General features: G+C 55.3%; 1 protein-coding gene across 9 annotated transcripts in view; it reads right to left on the bottom strand.

Annotated features, from left to right (window-relative positions):
* POC1A (POC1 centriolar protein A) overlaps positions 1-18,021 on the bottom strand; it is a 101,148-nt gene that overhangs the window by 37,358 nt on the left and 45,769 nt on the right. For all 9 annotated transcript variants that reach the window (XM_010851756.1, XM_010851757.1, XM_010851754.1 and 6 more), the window contains 3 exons: positions 16,522-16,655; positions 6,553-6,621; positions 3,923-4,021 (listed from right to left, as the gene is read on the bottom strand). In XM_010851756.1, the coding sequence (XP_010850058.1) occupies positions 3,923-4,021; positions 6,553-6,621; positions 16,522-16,655 (302 nt within the window). The remainder of the gene's footprint in view (positions 1-3,922; positions 4,022-6,552; positions 6,622-16,521; positions 16,656-18,021) is intronic.

Here is an 18,021-nt window from a genome sequence, read left to right as displayed (position 1 = left end):
CATTATTCTCATTCTGAAGGGCTGGGAAATGGCTTTTGCTTTTCAACATGAAATGTGTCTAAAAATAAGCTGTGAATTTCAACCAGAGGTTGAAAATAGCTCCGGCACTGAACAGAGCTCTGTTCACAGTGGGCTCAAGGATGGCCTTCATTCCAAGAGCAAGCGCTGAAGCCACAGCCAGGGCAGGGGTCCAGGCCAGGGGCTGTCACAGGCTCACAGGGCCGCCCCTGCCATGGTCTGCCCCTCTGGCTTTAGACTGCCAAACTCTAACAGGCGTGTGGTCCAGAATTCAAGATCCAGCACCTGGCCCAATGTGCTTCTAACATCCCCAAATGCCCAGGGGTGACTCATGTGGCATTTGAATCTGAGACCCGGAGTGTAAACAGGGCTGGGGGGGAGAGGAGGGGAAGGTGGACATCAGGATCAAGAGCTCCCTGGCACAGCAGTGGTGTTCAAGGCTCTCTGAGAAGCCAAGCCACCAAATCCTCACCAGGCACTACACCTCAGAGCCAGGGGAAGCCTGTAGGCAGGAAGGGCAAGAACACATTTTAAGTGAAGTAAGGAAAATCAAACTGTTAAAGGTCTTTTTCTGCTGTTTACCATCACCCCTGGAGATTCCAAAGTTTGATAAGCCAAACATTTCTACAAAATTGGCTTGTGTTAGAAAGCCAGACTAAGAGACCTGGGCCACAGTTGCTTGGTTGGGGGAGAGCTCAGATCTGGCCCATCAAGAAGGATCACAGGCTCCAGAGGTAGTGCCATCCCCAAGCCCCTCCCATCCCCAGCCAGCCCTACTGCAGAAGCCCCTCTTCTGGGCTCACTCCCAAGGCGGAGTTACCGCAGTGACTCTCAACCAGGAGCAGTGCTGCTCCCCAGGAGACACCTGGCAATGTCTGAAGACATTTCTGACCATCACAACTAGGGGTGGGGGGTGCTACAGGCAAGCCAGTGGGATGCTCCTAAACCTCCTACATGCACAGACAGCCCCCACAGTGAAGATTCATCTGGCCCAAGGGATCAACGGCACCAAGGCAGAGAACCCCTGCGCTGCTGGAAGAATGGTATGTGGACAGAGTTAGAGGGGTGGGGGCTCCCTGAGGAGCTGAGACACCCTGGTTGGCCACAGAATCAGTCACCAGCACTACCTCGGTGCCTGGGAAGCCCGTGGGCAAGAAAGGAAGACTACATTTGTCAGCCTGCCTCCCCACATCAGGGGAAAACCTAGCCACTGAGCTGCACTATACCAACTAACTCACCTCAATTTGGGAAGATGAAAAAATTCTGTGTACAATGGTGGTGATGGGTGCAACAGTGTGAATGTACTTAATGCCACTCAACTGTACACTTAAAAATAAGCACAGTGGGGGCTTCCCTGATGGCTCAGTGGTAAAGAATTTGCCTGTTAGTCCAGGGAACACAGGTTCGATCCCTAGGTCTGGAAGATCCCACATGCCACAGGACAACTAAGCCCATGCACCACAACTACTGAGCCTGGGCTCTAGAGTCCAGGGGCCATAACTACTGAAGCCCGCGAGCCTACAGCCTATGCTGCACAGCAAGAGAAGTCACTGCAATGAGAAGGCCGCACACCACAACTAGAGAAAGTCCTCCAAAAGCGACAAAGGCCCTATATAGCCAAAAAATTGAAAACCTCTTAAAAAAAAAAAAAAAGGCAAAATGGTCCACATGCCACAATGAAGATCAAAGATCCTGCATCTGTAAGATCCCGCACAGACAAATAAATAAATAAAAATACATATACTTTTTTTAAAAATAGGCAAAATGATGAATTTTATGTTACATATATAAAACAAACCAAACAAACCCCTCAGCTCTCCTCTTTGGCCTGGGAGTCCTGAGGTCAGAGCTGCCACTCAAAGTACATGCTGGTGGCGAGCACGTGTGGGCATGGTATGTCTGGAGGAGGACCTACACATCACGTCAAGAGTCTCAAAGGGGCCTGTGACAAATGGAGAAAAAAGCCTGAAACAAAGAATGACTTTAGGATTAAAAAGTCAAGTCACTTTCTGGGTTAGCAGAAGTCACCTACATCAGACGTGGGGTCCTGGTAGCCTGCCTGTGGGGGTGTTCGGGTCCCACTATGGAAATAGAGGTTTGAGAAGAGTGAGCGTTTTTGGACCACGGAGCCAGGGTGCAGACTCTAGGTCCCACACCCCTTTCCTGATTTGAGCCCCACAGGGTGATGCCCACTGGGCAGGGGGCTTGAGGCTAGCTCGGGAACAGATGTTTTTTCTGAGGCCTGCTAATGGTTCGGCCAGCCAGACCCTACCCTGCCTTGTCCTGCTGGCTTTCCCACCGCACACCCTCCATCCTAGACGACCAGGCCCTGCAGCTATGGGAAGCAAGGGTGCCCCACACCCTGTCTCTGCCTCAGACTGAAGGGACATGGGACAGCTGTCTAAGTTACTTTCCCAAAAGCTACCAGAAAAGGAGCATGGGATTCTCCCCTTGCTGCTGATTACTAACCATTCCCAAGAGACAGACAGCAGACTCCCCCTCTCCTGGGAGGGAAGAGCTTCCAGCCAGCACTCTACCACCTGCAGTTTCTAGCTCTGTCAGCCCTGCCCAGGGGGCCAGCACGGTGGGCTCCCAGGACTACACACTGCAGCAGGCGACTACGCCCCAGGTGTCTCAACGGTGAACGAGAACAATCACTCAGAGCACTCATCGTGACGAGGTCAGGAATACACAGAGCACTACACGTCAAGGCCTCAACAGGGCGTGGCTCACCATAAATACCAAGAGACAGGGAGCTGTAGAGGAGGTGGGCATGGACCCCAAGGGATCACAACCCCGCTGGAAACCCCAGTCTGGAAAATGCTTTTATGGGTGGAAGATGAAATAGCGGCAAGCAGACCACTGGGCAACCCAGCCACCACTCTCCCAACAAAACCAAAAGCTGAGAACTGGACACTCCTTAGCAAATGTGGAGGGAGAACAAAACCTCTGGGCCAAGGGCAACTCTTGGAAGAAAAGCTTTAAACCCCAACCTGGCGTGTTCCTAGAGGGAGTCCCACACGTAGGACGGGCCGTGGGCAGGGTGGGGCCTCTGCTGGAGCCAAAGAAAGCCCTGGGATGGACTTGGAGGCTTCCTGGTTCTATTCTGGGCCAACCTTGACTCGCTGGGGGCCTTGGGCAAGCCGCTTCCTGTTGTTCAGGCCAGCTTCTGCATGTGGGAAAGGCCAAGCCGCCACTAAGGTCCAGGCAGGAGGGATTTAAGCAGCCTGCACCAGAGCTGACAATCCGCGTGGCTCCACCTCCTTGGCATCACTGTTTATTTCAGCCAAAGCTGAAAATTACCTTCTTCAAAGCATGAGACCATATCGGTTATCTTTTCTACCCCAAATATTTGTCCAAAAAATATTGGTAACTATTGAATATTTTTAATTCAGGAACACTGAATGCCCTTTTACCAACAAAGGTACTAAAAATGGTTTGTGGCTGAGGAACTTCCTTTCCATGGTTTAAAAAAAAAAGGAAGTGAGAACAGGGCTGGGGCCCTTCCCATTCGTCCTAACTGTGGCTTCAGGCCCTGCACCCTCTAGGAATCTGACAGTGCGCCCAAGGCTCGGCACCAGAGAGGTCCTTCCTCTCCTTAGGCCTCAACCAGCCAGTGGCCTGAACCACAGAAACAATCCCCCAGCAGACGATGCGGGGCCTAGGCATCTGGCAGTCTATGCTGACAGCCTCCTAACATCTTGTTTGTTCACTCCGGATTTGAAACAAAGCACCACAAGCACCTAAGAAGTTTCTGGTAAATCATGAGATCTTACCAGGTCTCTTCCCTGGAACCTGCCTAAACCTGCAGCGCCCCCACTGTCCCTGAGCCCAGTGTTGTTGACCATGACCCAGTCCACCAGCCACAGGGCTCAGTCAGGATAATGCCTGTCAGGCCACTTACCAGAGTCCCAGAGGAGCTGGCCCGCGTGGCTGGGGGCCTCTGCACTCTTAGCACTTCGCCATAATCGACGACGTCAAAGTTACTCTTCCAAACCATCACCTGTCAAGACCGACAAGCACACAGAATCAGGAGGAGAAATACCCCTTACCTGTCCTTCTTCACGGAGAAAATGGGCCCAGAGGCTACCGCCAAAGTTCTGGGCCAATGGTGGGACTGTGGTCCCCACCTGGCACCCCCACTCATCTCTGGACCTGCCCCACCTCCCTGGAGAGCAGACTTTCTGAACAGGCCCCGAGAGGATCGGGTGCTCCATCAGGGTGGAGAGTCACCATCACCACTGGGCCTCTGCACTGGCTGCTCCCTGTGTCTGGGGCATCCCAGGTCCAGGCTCTGTATACCTAGCATCTCAGGCTAAATGTCTGCCCTAACACCACCTTCTAAGAGAGGCCTTCCCTGGCCCTCTTGCTAGTTTTGATCATAGCTCTCTATTTCCTCCAAGGCATCAGACACAGTAGTTGTTTAAATCTCTGTCTGCTTTCCCATGTTTATCACCTATCTCCCCACCAAAATAGAAGTTCTTTACAGTGGCAGCCTGGCCAGCCTCACTGTGAGAAGTGGTTCAGATACAGACTCCAGGCCATACCACTAGGTTTAAGATCCTGGCTACACCCCTTACTGTGTGGCTCTAGACAAGGGACTCAATCTCTCTATGCCCTGTTTTCCTCATCTGTGAAATGGGGATGAATGGTAGTTTCCGCCTCACAGGGCTGCTATAAAACTCAGACACTGGCCCCAGGGAGAAGTCTGGCCCCAGAGAGAAGTGGTTAACACACCCATTATTCTACATCCCAATAGGAGGATCTTCACGCCCTGAGGTTCCTCTTACAAAAGCTGGGTAAGAGTGCTCCCTGCTGGAGGGTGTCAGCACTCCTCCAGGGCCACTTCCAGGATGGCAGGAATTGTGAATCGTGTCCAGCAGTCAACTGAGGCCACAGAAAAACTGCCGGATCCACATAAGATGTAAACTCAATGTCCCCTGATGCTTCCCCCATCGGGACGCAGCCATAAGCCTGGTTCTGTGGGAAGCTGCTCACCACCCACAGAGCAGCACTGTTCATCACCCCCAGCTGATGGGGATCCAGGGTCTCTCATTGGTCCCCTTTTCAAAAAGAACGTCGGCACTCACCCCCTTGTTTATAGGGTTCTGTGCACTGCACCAGTCTAACTGTTGAATAATCCTGAGCAGAGGAATGGCTATCAGGAATGTGGAGAGAGAATGACAAATGCCGTTCCCAAAAGGCTCTCAGAGCACACAATAAGAAGGCAGATGGGGAGCTGACAGCGGTGGCTGCCGAAGGAGGGCTCAGGGTGGGGGACCCTACTTCCTACCAGGGTGTCTCTTGTATTTTTACCAGAACTTTACTTATGGTGTGGATTTATTAGTTTCCCTAGTCTTCTAAGCAATGAGCCAGGACTCCACACCCAGGGAAGGCTCAGGAGTCTCCTTGGTCTTCCTCCTGCCTTGTCTGGTCAGCACAGGAACTGGTGCTGGTGTGGGAAGACACCTGCCATCTCGTAGCCCTGCTGTGTCTCCAACCACCCTCTGCTTTACTGACAGACTGAACCGAAATCAGCCACGGCTGGAGCTCACTGGGAAGCCAGTGGGACTGTCCTGGGTGAAGAAGCCAGCAGAGCTATAAGGCTGGGAGCAGCAGGATGAACATTCTGGGCAACCTACCAGGTCACACTGCCTCAGAACAGCCACTCTTTCCTCCCCAGCTCCGGGAAGTATGGTTTTCTGGCCAAGCAGCGCTGCACCAGAACCTGGAGAAAGATTTCCAGTGGGAGGACTACCAGGCCCCAGACTCTGGGCCAGACCCCAGGGACATGGTGGCAAGGCAGGACAGGACCTCCTCACACATGTTCTAGTTCTGCAGTCGTGGAGCTGGAAAATGCTGTCCCTCAGACAGCACACGAGCAGGCCAGGGAGCAATGGCTGGCAGACAGTGGAGCGCAGCCTCCAGCCACGTCCTAGCTCAGACTCAAGCTTCCTCACCCACAGAACGGCTGAAGTGAAAATTCCCCAGGGCTGCCCTGAGGACTCATTGAGGGCTCACACTCTTGCCATGTTGCCCACATTACCAGGTCCATGGAAAGCATCCAATAATTATCTAATTATTCACCTAGAATCAGGAAAAAGAAGTTCCTAAAAAACTCTGGGGACTTCCCCAGTGGTCTACTGGTTAAGTCTCCACGCTTCCAATACAGGAGGCACTGGTGTGATCCCTGGTCAAGAAACTAGATCCCATATGCCTCATGGCCAAAAAGAAACCAGAACAAAAAACCCTCTATTTTACCTTTCTCATGGCAACACTAACCCAGACTCCTTCCAGCCCACACTGGTCTGAGCAGCAGGAGTTCTGAGATGCTGCCATGGTCGGCGCTGCAGCACCTACTCTGGGGAAGCAGGGCGCCGCTCTGAGCACCCTACCCCAGGATCCAGCCTTTACGGCTGCTGAAAGCCGCCAAGGAAGCTGGTGAAAGCCAGCCCATCCATCTCTGGGGCACTTCGGTCCCCTGTCTGTTCTACTCAGTATCCACTGGGATCCCTCAGACCATTCTTTACTTACTTGTTCATCTGAACCGCCAGAGGCAAAATACTCCCCAGTTCTTGAAAAGGCAACCGTGGTGGCTGGACCCTGTGAGAACAAACCAAGAAGAACAAACACCAATGGTCACTCTAGATCCTCAATGCACAGGAATAAATCAGAATCTCATGAGTGACAGTGACAGCAGGACTCAGGGCTGAGCACCTCACCCAGCCCGTGTTCTCCCCAGCCTGGGGTGGAGGAACCGGCAGGTGCCAATGCATGAGCACGACCACTGAGGCTCTGTTCCCAGACACCACTGACAAAGGTGGGCCATGAGGTCAAGGCCAGGATGAGCGAGACCGTCTGTGCTGACAGCCTTGCTGGGCCAACACCACTGTCCTCACTTTCCAAGGGGAAGCCAGAGGTCACAGAGATGCACTGGCTTATCCAGGCCCAGCACTGGGGCCAGAACTTGGTCCCTTTGACCAGACCATGCCCCACCTCATGTCCCTCTAATGAGTACGTCACTTTCCTCATGCTGGGGCCCTGGGAGGAGACCTGACCCTCTGGCTTCTCAGATGCTGAAGGTCCTCACACCTGTCCAAAGGATGATGCCAGGCCTATGCCTGGCCGCGCCCTGAGGGCCAGTGAGCACATCCAGGCTTGGGGCAGGGGACATGATCTCCCGTAAAGAGCGAGGACTCTTCCTCAAACGCCTGCAACCCGCGGCAGAAAGACATACAGCAAGAGTCAGCTCAGCACACCACAGCAAACCATCACTTCCTTCTGGCCAAACTTTAATGTGGTTCTACCTGGCATCCCCCAAGCAAAGCCAGATGAAGGAGGTTCTCTCCTAGAGGACGACAGTGCAGCCGCTGTCTACGGCCACCTCAGTTCCTCTAGAGCAGCACAGGGAGCAACAGGAACCCCTGCTGCCCGTGGGAGGGGCCCCTGTCAGTGGGGCCGACACCGCAGTGCTGTCCATACACCTATGGACAACAGGAACACTGGGAAGCACTTCCACTCAGTGCCAGAAAGACCAGACAGGTTGTAGGCTGGAGAGGGACCCGAGGTCATGGAGCAAGGGCAGCTTCAGCCTGCCCAGAAGAGAAGGCAGGTTAGACAGAGATGCAGGAGAACGCACGTCTGCCTACGCCTCTGGAATCTACCCACAGCTCCTCTTCTCTGAGCTGCTCATAAAGGGGGGTGAAGAAGAAGTAGCATAAGCTGGCTAACGCCAAGTGCTCAGGCTGCCTGGAGCACTCCACTTGCCCTGACACAGTTAATCCTCTGGCGCGGCCTGTATGTTTACCCTTCTGAAGGGTGACATGTCCAAGAGGGGAGGACAGGGCTGAGGTCAGGGATGAAGCCTCCAGCCGTGTCTCTCACTGCCTTCCTGTGCAGGTGGGGCCCCAGGGGCGGGGGTCACAGAACCCAGGAGTCCTGGACAGCCATCCATCAGGACAAAGCAGATCCACTCTCCCTGACGGGAAACCATGTCCACTTGCGTGGCTGAGAAAACACCACCAGGAGCGGAGCACCACGGCTGCAGGCACAGGGTCTGGGCGCAGGGTGGGAGCAGGTCGTGTAGCGCCCAGATAGCCTTCCAGGGGGACAGTCACCACAGGCTGACAGGACTTAAGGGGGGGCAATTTCAGGTGACAAGTTTACTTGAGTCTTAGACTCCTTACTGTCCCATACTTTCGATATCTTAGTGAGTATATAGCTACACTACATGAATACAAAGATAAAACGACAAAACTGTTTTCATTCTGAGGAAAAACAAAAAGGAAAGAGAAAAGGGAAGGAAAATAGTACACAGTGTATCAAAAAGCCGAGCTCTCTGCCTGCCCAGAGCTCGCTGAGGAAGGGCGGGTTTCCAAGAAGTCACAGCAACTAAGGAACCAAACAAATACTCGTGGGTCAATCTCCCTTCCTGTTGTCACTCAACACCAGATGCCAGGCTGGGGACAAGATGCTGGAGGCCAAGCAGCAGCAGGACCACTGAAGAATGTGGCCAGCAGCCCAGTCTGGCAGGGGCATCAGGACCAGAGAGCAGGTGCTGGAAGTCCTCCAGGCAAGAACTAGAGCTATCCCCAGGGTCCAGGTCCCAGGAAATGCCAGGGAGGGTGCAAGCGACAAGGGTGCTCTGAGGACCCCCCCAGAGTGGAGGCCCACAGTCCACCCCACCGGTGCCCATTTACCAAGAGGACGGCACGGCTCCTATGTCAGGCCCCTCGGTGTTCCTTCCACAAAGGCTCCTACCCTTCCACCCAGGGTGCACAAAACAGTCCGGGGCACTTGAAGCACAGCCCGAAGAACGGCTGTCCCTGGGCTCTGCTGTGGGCCAAAGTCATCATGGACTGCAGCGCAGATGCAAGCTCTCCACTGCTGATGATCCTCATGCCAAGCCTCGGGAGGTCTTTGGAGACCCAGACTACCCAAATCTTTCTTGGTTTGCAGTAAATTCATTTAAGGCTACAAATCTGCCTCTGCCTGCCACTGAGCACGCATCACCTTAGATCTCAGATCCCCAAAGCTTCCACTCTGTGGTATTTTCCTGTCCTTCATCCCAGTGTCCCGTTTCACTGGGACTCGCTGAAGCCCAGCAGTTACTGAGGAGCACACTCTGGTTTCCAAACCCTGGGGGCTGGGGAGTCTCTCCCAGCCCCGGCAGGGCCCGGTATGACATGTGTTCTCTGAGACTGCCCTGCCTTAACGGTAACTGGCTCCTTTCAGTCAATTAGTCACTCCTGAAACACTCATCCACCGGCTCAGGGGAGGCATGTTGCCAGGCTGTTTCTTCGCCAAGGCAAGGCCCAGGGCCTCTCCAGTGCTTCCTGAGCAGTATTCCGAGCAGCAGCTCTCGCTGGGGCCCCGGCAGTGTGGATCCAACCTGTCTCCGGTCACTGGGGGTGCCCATCTGGGGGCCAGGCCCACTGGCAGGGACGCTGCACAGGCTCCACCAGCTCCTTCCCCGCCCCCTCCCCGGATCTGGCCAGCTGGAGCCTTTTCTGAGACGATCACCGGGAGCACTGGACGCAGCCAGGCCCCCACCTCCCTTTCCCCACTGACCCAGCCTCAGGTGGCCCTCGAGCTGGACTCATACCCAGCCATTTCACTACACGCTGCCTCTGCCTGAACAACCTCTAGATCCGAGGGACCCACACTGGCTAGTTCCTTCGCACTCATACAGCAAAGCATCAACGGCAGGGGTGGGGAGGCAAAACAAAGGATGCCATAGCGTTTAGATCCCACAGCTCTGATGACCCTCACCCCGCAGCCCCTGCAGCTTGTCCAGATCTCTCCGCTCTCCTCACCTTCCAGCCTGAGACCCTGCACACCTGAACCCTGGCTATTGTGTCCACAACAGTTACAGTGGAAGGCAAGCCAGGCACCCCCATCACCACTACCAAGGGGTTTTGATGTTTTTCACTGGCTTCCAGCAAACACAACGGAATGTCACACCACATACCCCACATCAGAGATAGAAGCATGACCATGAAACACACACACGGAGATCAAGGAGGCCTCTGGCGTGGGTGCTTAACTCTAACCCCGGTGCTCAGACAGAGGCACCGTAACCCACCCCATCAGACTGTGTCTTCCACAAAACTCCGAAAGGGAGGCTCTACACTGGCTCACTCAACCTGCTGTGGCCTGGTGGATGTCCCTTTAGGGAGCCCCGAGGACAAGGAACAGCCCCCTAGCTCCTAGGCTGCTCCTGACCTCAGCCAAGGACACCTGTTCCCAGCCCTTAACCTGGGCTGCCAGCAGGGAACAGAAGATCAGGCTGAGCTCCTGGTAACTTCAGCTGGAGCACATGAACTATTCTCCTCCCTCTTATGTTCCCTCACCTCTTGCAGGAGGTGCCTAGCCATCGAAGCCAGAGCTAAGCCTCTCAAGCAGCAAAGCGAGTCCCCCAAATTAACCAACTACATAAGAAAGCTGCAGGGTGCAAAGAAACGAGGCAGGAGGGGCCTGTTCTGAGAATTTCCTTCCACCTGGGGCAGCCGGGGGGTGGCCCACATGCACAGGCACTCTGTCCTGCTGCTGTGGCTCCTCCTGGGAGGTGAGCCCCCCTTAATGCCACTTCCTCAGCTCCAGCCCAGGCCCCAGCAAGGCACAAGCTGCCAGGAGCATCAGCTGACCCATTCTCAGAGCCTGTGATTTCTCAGCAACTGAGCTCAGCCCCTGGCACAGACAGACGGTGTCCCAGTTTGGGGTTCTAGGCCTTGGGTGATGGGTGCTCGCCCCACCGAGGGCCAGCTGTGGTGTGGGGAACCACGGGCCTGCTGGTCCCTGTGTGGTTTCATCACTCCACAGAGACACGAACTCCAACTGCACAGCCACAAGCACCAGATTTAACTCCCCACCCACGCCCCACCTACCATCCTCTCCCAAATAGCTCTGGGGACGAAAACCAAATGAGCATGGCTCGAGATTATGTTTCGGAAAATACAGAAAAATAAATCTGTATTTCTAGCACACTGTCCCACGTGTGCCACACAGAACTCTGCGGGGGGGCGAGGGGGAGGCCTTGCTCGGGGCAGTTGGTGGGAAAGCCCTCTCCACTGCAAAGTGAGGGGTGCGGTGGGATGAGGAGGCTGCGGTGCAGTGACAACCCCAAGTCTATACTGGCTCCAGCAAGAAGCAGGGACTCCCGTCCCTCCTGCCTAAGTGCCCCAGTCTAGGTGGATCCCCAAGGGCAAGACTTTCCAGAGCCTCAGAGAGGGCACTGTCCGCCACAGACAGCCTGGTGCCATCAGATACCAGGCTGTCCTCCAGGGGTCAGGCCCTGGAAGAGACCCAATTAAAGAAGGGCCATGCAAGTAGGCCTGGAGACCAAACAGCAGTAGGCCAAACCACTCAGGGCAGCTGCAGGACAAGGACTTTGGGTCAGGGAATCACTGCATCCCACCCTCTGGGGAATGGATTTTAGGAGCTGTGGACAAAAGTCAAGTCAGAGTGAGAGGACGTTATGGAGCGGATGAGAACAATGCTAAGCAAAATAAGAAGCCAGACAAACCCTACAGAGATTCTGGGGGTAAATGGGAGGAGGGGAAATGGACACACCCCATCCCAGATGGGAAAGGGCTGATGGCCATGGCCCTGACCCACCCATCACAGGGGTTGTCATCAAAGCCCCCTACCATGAACTCAGTTTCCTAACAAACACTGTCCACCCATGGTGCCAGGACCATGCCCATAACAGAAACTGTGAACTGCCTGTTAAAGAGCTCTCACCTAGGGACTTCCCTGGTGGTCCAGTGGCTAAGACTTGAGCTCCCAATACAGGGGGCCTGGATTTGACTCCTGGTCAGCGAACTAGATCCCACACACCACAACTAAAGATCCCAAGTGTCACAACTAAGACCCAGCACAGGAAAAAAAAAAATAAATATTTTAGAAAAAAGAGCTCTCACCTAGAACAGCATGGGGTCATTTTCCAAGAGTTGCACAGAGAAGGGACTGAGCCCTGTGAGGACCTACTGTGTCTGGCGCTGAGCAACACAGACATCCTCTCCCATTATGACAGGTACAGGCGTCATTCTTACAGAGGAGGAAAGGCTGGCAAAGGCAAGGTCTTGACCACTGTCAAAGGGTAAGAGATGGTGCCAGAATGGTTTGATCCCAACACCCAGGCCCTTTCCTCCCTTTTGTGGACCCCCAAAACTCATGCTTTTCTGGCTGAACAAGATGAGAGAGTGCCCAGTGTCTTTTCTAAACCAGAAACAGGTGGGTATAAGCGGTTCGTTCAGTCCTGGAAATACTGGGGTGATTCCTTAGAAAGCTGGGCATCAGACAAGACTGTGAACTTTCCCCAATAATATATATCAGACATTTGGCCTCAATCAAAGCAGCTGGCAAAGGTGACCATGAGGGCTCCTTTCCACCAGATCACTGAGAGAGAAATCATCCCAGTATCCCCAGGGGAGAAGGCGGAGGAAGGAGGACAGTGCCCCATCCCCAGGTTGGCAGAGCCTCTCCACTCTGTCCACTCTCCACCTCAATGGCAGACTCACGTGGAGGCAGAGGGCTACCCCACCTCTCAGCCCCAAAAGGCTCCTCAGCCCATCCCACACCCCTGCCCTGGCAAAGGGCACTGTCTGCTCAGCTGGAGTTTGCAGACCTACTGCCCTCAAGCAGCAACAGCAGCAGGGTTATTGAAAGGCCAGGGCCCACTCGGGCTGGAGCCAGCAATGGGCCTGCCCAGCTCTCTGGCCTGTTGCCCAAATCACTTGCAGATACTTACCCCAAAGAAGTCTCTCAAGAGCCACACGAGGCTCAGTAGCAGCCAAGGAGTCATTTCAGGGGTACAGCATGTGTAATGCCAGCTTCCATGAGGCAGGAGCCTCGCTCAGTCACCAGTCGCACCCCCTGAATGGCCCTTTATGGCTCAGAATCCCAAAGCTGGGACTGCAGGGAGAAAGCCCCAGAATCCTTTAGGCTCACAACAAACTAGTAACTCATGTCCACCCACAAACCCACAAGTCAGCCGGCCCCTCAGGAGCCAATGGAAGTGTGGCCAGTCACACACCAGAGAACCACCAAACTGCCAGCAGGGTCAGACCCCTGGGGCACCAGCTGCCCTTGGTGCTGCATGCGGGCCCACCCAAGAGACCCAGACCACCTCAGGTGATCCCGATCTTAGCTTTGCACTTCGCATGTGGCCGTCCTGGTGCTCCTGTGCCTTCAGGAGACAGCAGATTTCTGGCCTCAACCCAGGGCAAGAGAGCTTCTGCCCAACAGCTCTGCCTCCTCGACTCTTCCTTCTCCACTCTGACCCTTCCTCGCTCTTCCCGCATTAGAGGTGGTTCAGGCCGGCCCTCTCACAGGACACAGAGACACTTCCTTGGCACACACAGAGCCCCTTCTCTTGGTCAGGGTCTAGTTCACCCCAGCACCAGTCCCCTGCGGCTGACTCCTCTCAGCTGGCCTCTGACCCCTGGCCTGCACTGTACCTTCTCACAGGTGTGGAATTGGAAGCCCAAGGGGGTTGTTGCTCCATGGAGCAGAATAACTCAACAGCCCTCCCTCTAAAGCTCCCTCAGGGCTCTGCCTGAAGGCGATCACAAGGAAGCCCTCAAGTCCAAACCAAAGCTTCAAGGGGATCCCTCTCCCACTGACCAGAACGCTGTCATCCAACAGGCAGGCTGGACAAGAAGCCATGAGGCCTGCTGGCCTCCTACACAGACCAGTGATCTATTACTAAGAACAAGAGTGAGATTACAACTCAACTTGTAACAGTCATACACATGGGCTCAGCGGGTGTGTTGGAAACTGTAGATATGGTTAATTGTCCCCGTTCGACAACCCTAAGCTGCCTAGACCATATTCTGGGCCTCGGTTCCCCCACCAGGACTCAAAGGTGCTTTCAAATCTGCCAACTACTCCATGGGACAGAATCCCTGGGCATCCGGGGCCACTAGGGAGCCACGGGGCTGCTCAGCCACAGGCTTTAGGAAGTGGCCAGTGACAGCTGTGCTGGGTGAGGCCCTCAGTCACCTCCCGGAACAGAATGTGGAAGCTCAAGTCACCAAGGAGCTCAGCTGCGCATCTTACTGGAAGGACAGGGCCAGGGACACTTCATGAGGGGGGGAGCCTAAGACCAGACGCTGCACAGAGCATGCAGGCAGAGCTGCACTCCTCAGCCACGGTACAGGCCCTCTCCCGGGGCTGGGCCAGGGCGATACACTCTCCAAAGGGGCAACACAGGTGTCCCAGAACTGCTCCAGGGTGGAACCACTCTGGATGGACAGCACACACAGACCCTCACAGGTCAGGGACGTTTACGGAGCACACTGGCTCCCAGTGACAACACAGGTCCAACCTCCACAGATCTGTCCCCTCCGGGAGAGAAAAGCCACTCTTGCTCCCAGCCCAGATGTCCACCTGCTCTAGGTATTCAGGTTGGTTGGTGGACTGTTTTTATCAACTGCCCCAATCAAGGCTGCTCAACCGCACTATCCTTTCTAAGGAAGGCACCCTTAGCTAACTGTGAATCACCCCAAACCCAGGCCCCCAAAGCCTGCAGCACACCAATGCTAAGTGTCTGTATTTGACAGGGATTTTCAAGGGTCAGAACAGAGACAAATGTGAGTGTCCCATATGTGAGCCTCACACTTCAAAGTCCCACTTTGATCATCTGAGCAGCACTTTGGGGGAGAAGCCCACCCTGTGTCACCTAACCCTCCAAGTACCACCCAAGACTCAACCTGCCTCTCCTTGTTCCCTAATGCATCTCATGCCACCTCAACTCTGCTGATGGCCACAGTGAGTCCCCTGCTTGCCAGGCATGAGCCCCAGGGGATGGGACCACCGCATCCATTTCATACCCATGATGCCCAGCCCAGCAAGCCAGGGAGCGGATGACAAATGGACAAGCAGACAGCAAGATGAATAGGGGTGAGCTTGCTTCTCTTTCTTCCCCCTTCCTCTGGGCACTGCAAGCTTGGTGCCCTGAGGAAGACCTGATTCCTGGAGCCATTTCCCATTCTCCACACCCCAAAACTATCAGCTGTCCTCAGCCTAGCTCCCACATTCCAGGTTCAACAGCAGACAGGCAACCACGTGATTTATCATGGCCCCTGTCTTGCTTCTCTGGGAGAATAACATCCACAGGCTTCTATGCTCTGACGGTGGGCCTGAGCTAAGGAATGCCCCTGTAGATGCTGCATTCAAGGCTTCTCAGGCTCAGAGGCGAGTCAGTGGTCTAAAGAGCACTCACAAGAAAAAGCAAAGAACGGGGTGATCACCTGGTGTGCACCTGTCTGCACAGTATTTCCGTGCATGGCTTTTCCTTCATCATCGGAACACAAGAGGCAGCAGCCTTCACGTGGTTTTCAAATGCCCTCCTGTTATAAGAGCCAAAACTAGTTACGCATGAATCTAAGTAATCAAATTGCCATAGGGATAACCAAGTGATTCGCCCACAGGCTGACAACAAGAGCAGCAGTCACCTCAGCCCAGTGGCCACACATGACACCTAGATGTGTCAATATTAGGGGAACAGGTCCACACTCCTGTACACCAGACATGTCTCTGACAGACAAGGGGTCACCACAGCTGATGGCAAGTGGCCTCCATGTCCCAGGGAAGCAAAAGAAAAGGCCTATGCCCCCACAAGACCCAGCCAAGGCCCTATACACCCCAACTCAGGTGGCAATGGGATCCAGAGGGCCCTCAGGTAGACAGCTCAACCCAGCTGCTGGCTCAAGAGGCATAAGCACCCCAGAGCCTCCCTCAGCCCTCGAGAGCGACCCCACTCTCCATCCTGCCTGCGCCTGCTCACAAATAGAGAAGTGGACAAACGGAAATGCTCTGGTCTCTGTCCCAGCAGGAAACACTCTGCTGACCACTCTGCTCAGCAGGAGACACTCAGCCGCACCCAGGGTGCTGCAGGGCAGAGCCTTAGGCAGCCCGCCTCCCACAGCCCGCCCACCAGGGCCAGTGCCCAGTCACTGCCCCACAGGGAGCCAAAGCACGGATGTGTTGCTAAAAGCGGCTCAGAGAGAAGGCCCCTCTCCTAGATTCAACTCCGGGAATTCCTCAGCAAATGTGTGGGAAGATTTCCCTCCTTCATGCCCACCTCCGCGAGGCACCTGTTGTTTCTGCCTCCAAAGGGCTCCAGGAGGCTTCATGGCTGTTCACGGAATGGGTCCCAGGGCTCTTCTCAACCACACCACCAACGGAGGCTGGAGGTCACTTGGGACAGACTCCATTCAGCCCCTAGAGAAACCCTGCCGACCATGTCCAGGAGCCTCTCTCCCCACCCACATCTGACTGAACCCCTGTGCTCCCTCCTCAGCTGCTGCCCCAGGCCCAGCGCTTCTGCAGAGGTCACAGCTCTTGTGGGTAGGAAACCTGTTTCTGCAGCTCACCCCACTGCCCAGGCTGTGGGGGGATGCAAAACACTGCCCCCCCATCAGGCGCCAAGGGAAGGGTCACTTTGAGGCGGCACCTTCACCCCACGCCACGCCACCCCGCCCAGGCTGACGCCCTCACCTGATGGCCATGGAGTGTGTAGAGCAGCCGGCCCTCCATGAGGTCCAGGATCTTCAGGGTTGAGTCGCTGGAGGCTGTGACCAGGTAGTTCCCCGACGGGTGGAAGGAGAGGGCGTTCACCGCCGCGCTGTGCACTGGGGGAAGGACAGCAGTCAGGCGCAGGCCGGGAGGCCTGTGAAGCCAGAAGACAGCAGGACCAACCAAGGCTTGCACGGGGCTAGGCCAGGGCAGCCAGCACCCCGAGCTGCTGTGAGGAGCCTCCCAAGGACTTTCCAGGAGGGCAGCACGAGCAAAGGGCAGGAGGAGACCCACCCAGAGGGCAGGCCGCGGGAGACGCAGGGCAGGTGGGAGCACGTGGGGCAAGGCCAGGGGATCGAGCCATCCCTCCGCCTCTCCCTCCTCACCAAGCTGTCAAGCTAGAGACGAACAGAGTGCCTGAACATAACCCTCACTCTGCCTCACATGCTGCCACCTCAGGGAAACCAAATGGAAAAGAAAACCCCTGAAATGCCACTACAACGCCCCTGCCCTGGGGGAAAGAATGTGAGCGGGATGGGTGAGAAGAGAGTGCAAACAAGCTCTCGGGAGCCAGTCAGGCTGGGGTTCTGATCCCAGGCTCCCGACTGGCCCACCCTGACACACTGAGCTTGTCTCTCGTTCTGCGGCACAGCACCCACCTTAGCGTGCTGTGGGGATACTACCAGCTGATGCCTGGGAGGCGTCTGTGCAGAGTGAGCCCTGATGCCCCTCTCCACCACCCCAGGCATCCGACGCTACTCCAGGTCCTGCCACTCAACCCCCTTAACAGCTCAAGCCCCTCCATGACTCTTCCCCACTGCTCTAGCCCAAGCCCCACCATCCACGCTGGTGTCCCTCACTCTCCAAGATCTGACCCCTAGCCCTGTAGGCTCCCTAGCTGGGGGACCTTCCTACCCCTTGTTCCCCTTGGGCCGGGAAGACCCTGACTGGCCTCTTTCCCTGACCCTGCAGCTCAATGTTCAGTTAACGCCCCAGGGAAGCCTCCCCTGACCTCACCATCAGGGTCTTATTTTGGCCTCCTGAAGCACCATGAGCCTCTTCAAAGCAAGGGTTTTGCATTTATGTGCAGTTAATTCATTCCCCACTGGGTCCCCTAGAGACCACGTGCTCCACTAGGCAGGGGCTATGTTGGGTCCCTGGCTCCCGGTTCAAGGCCTGACACTGAACGGGTCTCAAAAAGCAGTTGGTGAGCGGGACCCAGACAGGACACACGGGGATGGGCAGTGCGAGGACCAGCCAGCCACATCACAGCTTCTTAGAGCAGCTGCTGAGGAAGACCTGGTACCTTCATACCCACTACTACTGGCCAGAGGGCGGGTGGTGGGGTAGGGTGGCAATCAGTGGGACTACAGTAACCATGAACCCACCAAGTCAGAACAGCCATAAATATAAAGGCAAATTCTAAAGCCAACCCCTCATCCTGGCACGTGAGCGTGCAGGAGCCACTGCTGGGCCAATAAA

Source organism: Bison bison, unplaced genomic scaffold (genome assembly GCF_000754665.1).
Source record: "Bison bison bison isolate TAMUID 2011002044 unplaced genomic scaffold, Bison_UMD1.0 scf7180017864304, whole genome shotgun sequence".
In the NCBI taxonomy this organism is placed as follows: domain Eukaryota; kingdom Metazoa; phylum Chordata; class Mammalia; order Artiodactyla; family Bovidae; genus Bison; species Bison bison.
This window is presented reverse-complemented; position numbering and strand designations above follow the sequence as displayed.